The sequence below is a fragment of the Ornithorhynchus anatinus genome, unplaced genomic scaffold (assembly GCF_004115215.2).
Source record: "Ornithorhynchus anatinus isolate Pmale09 unplaced genomic scaffold, mOrnAna1.pri.v4 scaffold_344_arrow_ctg1, whole genome shotgun sequence".
Lineage (NCBI taxonomy): Eukaryota > Metazoa > Chordata > Mammalia > Monotremata > Ornithorhynchidae > Ornithorhynchus > Ornithorhynchus anatinus.
In genome coordinates, this window is record NW_024396779.1 from 148,752 (window position 1) to 153,784 (window position 5,033).

The 5,033-nt window shown below is 48.6% G+C and overlaps 1 protein-coding gene across 1 annotated transcript in view; it reads left to right on the top strand.

The window, feature by feature from the left end:
• Positions 1-2,087: 2,087 nt before the first annotated feature.
• Positions 2,088-5,033, top strand: part of LOC100087681 (vomeronasal type-2 receptor 26-like) — a 4,174-nt gene continuing 1,228 nt past the window's right edge. The window contains exons 1-2 of the mRNA XM_029057132.1: positions 2,088-2,210; positions 2,966-3,730. Of these exons, the coding sequence (XP_028912965.1) occupies positions 2,088-2,210; positions 2,966-3,730 (888 nt within the window). The remainder of the gene's footprint in view (positions 2,211-2,965; positions 3,731-5,033) is intronic.

The following is a 5,033-nucleotide window of genomic DNA, read 5'->3' on the forward strand; positions in this document are numbered from 1 at the left end:
AAGTACAATACAACAGATTTGGGCGACATGTTTCCAGCAGTTGTTTGTCCAGTTATCATGAGTACGTAGGTGCAGCAAACAAAATGCTGTTATTTCTCAGTGATTGTGATCACAGGCTCTCTGGGAGCGAGGTGGGGGCCACGAGAGAGAGGATGAAGAGAAGCCTCAGGTCACTTAAGCCACCGAAAACAAAGATCATCAGGTGGAACCAGTAACTCTTGCATCAGATAAAAGCACCTGTATAAATATCCCCCCTCATCTGCTCCCTCCGCCGTCCTGGAATGAGGACCGTCTCCATCCAGGCGCTGCACCACTGTGAGGAATAAATCCTCAGGGGAGTCTGAAATGCTGAAGAGTTCTCTCATCTCAACCTGTCAGCGTCTGGATCATCAGTCTGTTCCTCCAGGGAGTAGTTTTCTGTTTGTGTTTTAGGGCTGTGGCCATGTCGTTTAGTCTTCTGTGGACCACCCTCTCTCCCAGCTCCGTGGTGTCCAGTGCAGGATAGTCAACCATCCCTGCACCTTAGAGAGAAATTATTCCAGTGGCTACTATCAGTATGGAGATGTGGTGATCGGAGGACTCTTCTCTCTGGATGTGATTATGAGTCACTTTGGTTCCTTTGAGGACTTCACGGAACAGCCACTTTTCTTTCCCGATTCCACAGAGTAAGTGTTTGTGTTTCCTGGGATGTAGGATGGGTGGGAGCGGAAGGGGAGGTGGCACCATTGGATGGGGGAGAAAAGAAGGGCAGCAGGCAGGAGGGCTGGGACACGGGTGGCATTGACATCTACGGGCAAGGGCCAAGGGGCAGACCCAGATATAGCTGTTCAGGGAACTCCAATCAATCAGTGGTGTTTGTTGAGGCCTTACTGTCTGGCAGAGCACTGAAATGAGCACTTGGAAGAGTACAATATAATCAAAGTGGTGGACACTTTTCCTGCCCTAAGCACTTAGTACTAAGTGCTTAGTTTAGTACTCTACACAGTAAGCCCTCAATAAATACCACTCATTGATTGATTGATTGATTGATTACCACGTGTACGTGATGGGAGAATACAACATATCAGAGTTTGGAAAAATATTCTATGCCTACAAGGACCTCATAGTCCAGAGGATTCAATGAGTCCAGAGAATTTGATGGAGTCAGGAGATTTCAGAACTAAGAATTCCCTCCTTTGTTTTCTCCTCTCCTCTAGACTGTAACCTAGTTGTGTGCAGGGAAGGTGTCTACCAACTCTGTTGTATTGCACTCTTCTGGGCACTTAGTACAATGCTCTGCACAGTGAGTCCTCAATGATTACCACTGATTGATTGATCCGTGAGTCAGTATCTATGGCTGTTGAGTTCTGTCGATCTTCCTCCTGCTGCTTTCTCTGATTGTATTTCCTCCCAAGGTCACTTTTTGCATCAAGCAACACAAGACCACACCTACAACCTCTTCCATCCAGATTGGTATATATTGCCCTCTCCCAAGTGCTTAGTACAGTGCTCTGCACAGAGAGTGCTCAATCAAAATCTCTGATTGATTGACTCACCCAACTAGCAGTCTCCTTGTGGCTTTCCCTGAGAGAGAAAAGGGGAAGGTTTGAACTCACTTCCCACTTCCCTGGAGCTCCAGGGGGCTTTCCCTTCCCATCCCTGTCCCACTGCCATTCGACAGTTCAACACCTTTTTTTTTTCCATAGGTACTTGTTAAGCGCTTCCTAGGTGCCAGCCACTGTAAAAAGCCCAGGGTAGATATGAGCTTAGCTGGTTGGACATAGTCCCTGTCCCATATGGGCTCAAAGTCTCCATCCCCATTTCACAGATGAGATAACTGAGGCCCAGAGGTCCTCCAACCACGAGGCTTGAGCTCTTTCCGCTATACCCGACACTTCACTTCTCTTGTCCTTCCCATTTACAGATACTTCACCGAACACTACCAGCATCTCCTGGCCCTGGGGTTTGCTGTGGAGGAGATCAACAAGGACCCCAGTCTGTTACCCAGTATTACCAGTATTTCTCTGGGCTTCCACCTCTTCAATATCCACTTCCTGGGGCCAATGGAGGCCGAGAGCTCCATGGCTCTGCTCTTGGGGAGATCCGGGATGGTTCTCAACTACAGCTGTGAGCCGGAGCAGTGGGACAAACTGCTGGCTGTAATAGGAGGGATGTCATCAACAGTGTCCACAACAGTCTCTTGGCTTCTGGGACTCTATAAGTTCCCCCAGGTGAGGAAACCTGACGACTAGGGGCAGAAAAGCCTTAGTCTGTTGTTATTCTCACTGTTGTCACTTGATTTCATTTGTTAAGAACTTACAATGTTCCAGCCACTGCACTGAGCAATATCCCATGTACATTCCAAGTCCAGAAAATTCCCTCAAGGAGTGAAAGTCAATGAAATGGACTGGTGTCTTTGCCCAGATGGTGCAGGCCGACTCCCTGGAGATTGTAAGCCCTTGTGAGCAGGAGCCTGTCTCCCAGCTCTGTTGTACTCCCCCAAGAGTGTTTTACAGGGCTCTAGACCTAGAAAGGGCTCAGTAAATACCATGGATTGATAGATCAATTTGGGAACACAGACTGATGATATCTGTTTGTCTGGTATGTCCATTCCAGTTTGGCTCTGTCTCTCCCATAGATCCCCTATGGCCCAGAGGACCCCACTCTCAGAGATAAGGCCCAGTTCTCATCTCTCTATCAGATCTCTGCAAGTTCCTCAGATCTACCCTCGGGGATGATCCGTCTCATGAAACATTTTCACTGGGTCTGGATTGGCCTCCTGATCGTGAATGACATTCGAGGGGAGACGTTCGCTATGGTCCTAACAGGGGAGTTGGCCAAGAATGGCATCTGTGTGGCTTAGTTAATAGAGTCGACGCATTATTTACTGAAAGTACACTCCAGATTGAGTGTGTGTGACGACAGAGAAATTAATACATCGTCGGCAAATGTGGTCGCTGACTATGGATATACATTCTCTTTACAGATAATTGTATATTGCATGGACCAAAGCCCCGTTCTCGGCAAAATCTGGGTCACCATATCCGACTGGGATTTGATAACCAATGCCCTCATCAGAAATAACATCTTTTTCCAAGGCTCCTTGTCATTTTCAGTGCATAGGCAGATTCCAGGTTTCAGGGATTTCGAAGGGACCCTGAACCCTAGGAAATATCCACAAGATGTGTTTCTATGGTCTATCTGGCTGTGGGCCTTTGATTGTCCACATACACTTAGACGTGATGCCCTGGGACTGTGTGAAGAAAACAGTACATTGGAGAGTAGGTCCTTGGAGTTGTGGGACATGAACCTATCTTCCCAGAGTTACGATGTATACAGCGTTGTGTACGCCATAGCTCACGCCCTCCACCAAGAGATCTGGGTTGCGAAGGACATGGAGACATCGGGAGATGGACCAAGTGGGGTCCCTCATCCATGGCAGGTAATTCTCCGCTCTCTCCATCTGCTAGGCCACACTGCTTCTTTGGTGACTTCAGTCGCAGATGTCTCCCTCTGCTTCCAGCTCCTCTCATCCCTGAGGAACACTGGGATCCACACCGGTGCTGGTGAGCCTGTCCATTGGGATGACCACAGCTGGGCGACCAGTAGGTTTGACATCCTGAACTATCAGATTTTACAGAACAGCAGCAAAGTCTATGTCAAAGGGGGAGTGTTCATGCCCCTGGCCCCAGCTGGCCAAGATTTCATCATCAGTGAGGAGAGGATAACGTGGAATGGGCGATTTTCTCAGGTAAAGAAGGTGAGGTAACAGGAGAAGAGAGGAGGAGGAGGAGAACAAGGAGGAGGAGGGGGAGATGATCTGCATCTTCTGGCAAACGGCCTTTGGATTGATCTTCTCTGTGGCCATTTCTGCCATGTTAGCTGAGATGGTGTGTGGTCCTGGTCTTCAGGGCCACCGGGCGGGGGCAGAATGAGGCCGTAGCTGGGGGCCAGGACACCTTTCTCCATTGTCTATGTCTGCTCCCTCATCTGAGCGGGCATCTATAAAGTTGGACTGGGGACCTCCCGCTCATTCCCTGATGTGAACATGGCATCCGAGACTGGGGTCATCATCATCCAGTGCAACGAGGGCTTTGCCATCACTTCTACTGTCCTGAGTCATGGGGCTCCCGGCCCCAGTCAGTCTCTCGGTGGCCTTCCTGGCCAGGAAACTGATGGACAGCTTCAACGAGGCCAATTTATGCTTATGTCCACCCTACTCTCAGTCCCTTAGCCAGTCCACTGTATTTACTGAGTACTTACCGTGTACAGAGCACTATACTAAATCTTTGGGATGGTACAATATAACAATATAACAGGCACATTCCTGGCCCACAGCGTCCATGTCTGTAATTTATTTTAATGTCTGTCTCCCCTCTGGCCTGGAAGCTCCTTGTGGACAGTGAACGGGTCTTCCAACTCTGCCAAGTGTTTAGTACAGCATTCTGGACACAGTAAGCACTCAGTAAACACCACTGATTGATTGGTTGATTGATAAGGTGTCATGGATGAGATCCCAGATTGTCATCTTGGACCAGAAGCCGGTAGGGCTGTAGAAATGGATGAAATGAAATGATGAAATTCCTTCCCTTTGGCTTTAAAGCCCTCAGTCAACTCGCTCTCCCCTACCTCACCTGACTGATCTCCTCCTCCAGTCCAACCTGGACATCTGCTGCTCTAACATCAGCTTATGCACTGTACCACGGCCCCGTCAATCTCGCAGACTACCCCTACCCACGCACCCTCTCTAGCCTGGAACTCACTCTCATTCCATACATGCCAGACCACCACTCTCTATACATTTAAAGCCTTAATGAAGTCACATCTCATCCTAGAAGCCTTCCCTGATTAAGCTCTCTTTTCCCCAGCACCGTCTTCCTTCTGTGTCATCTATGCAATTGGATCTGTGCCCTTTGGACATTGGATATTTGTCTTAGAGCACTTTTGACATATCCATGCTTTATATCTCAAAATTCATTTTTTACACTATTACCTATCGCTCCTCTAGACTGTAAGCTCGTTGTGGGCAGGGAACATGTCCACCAACTCGGTTG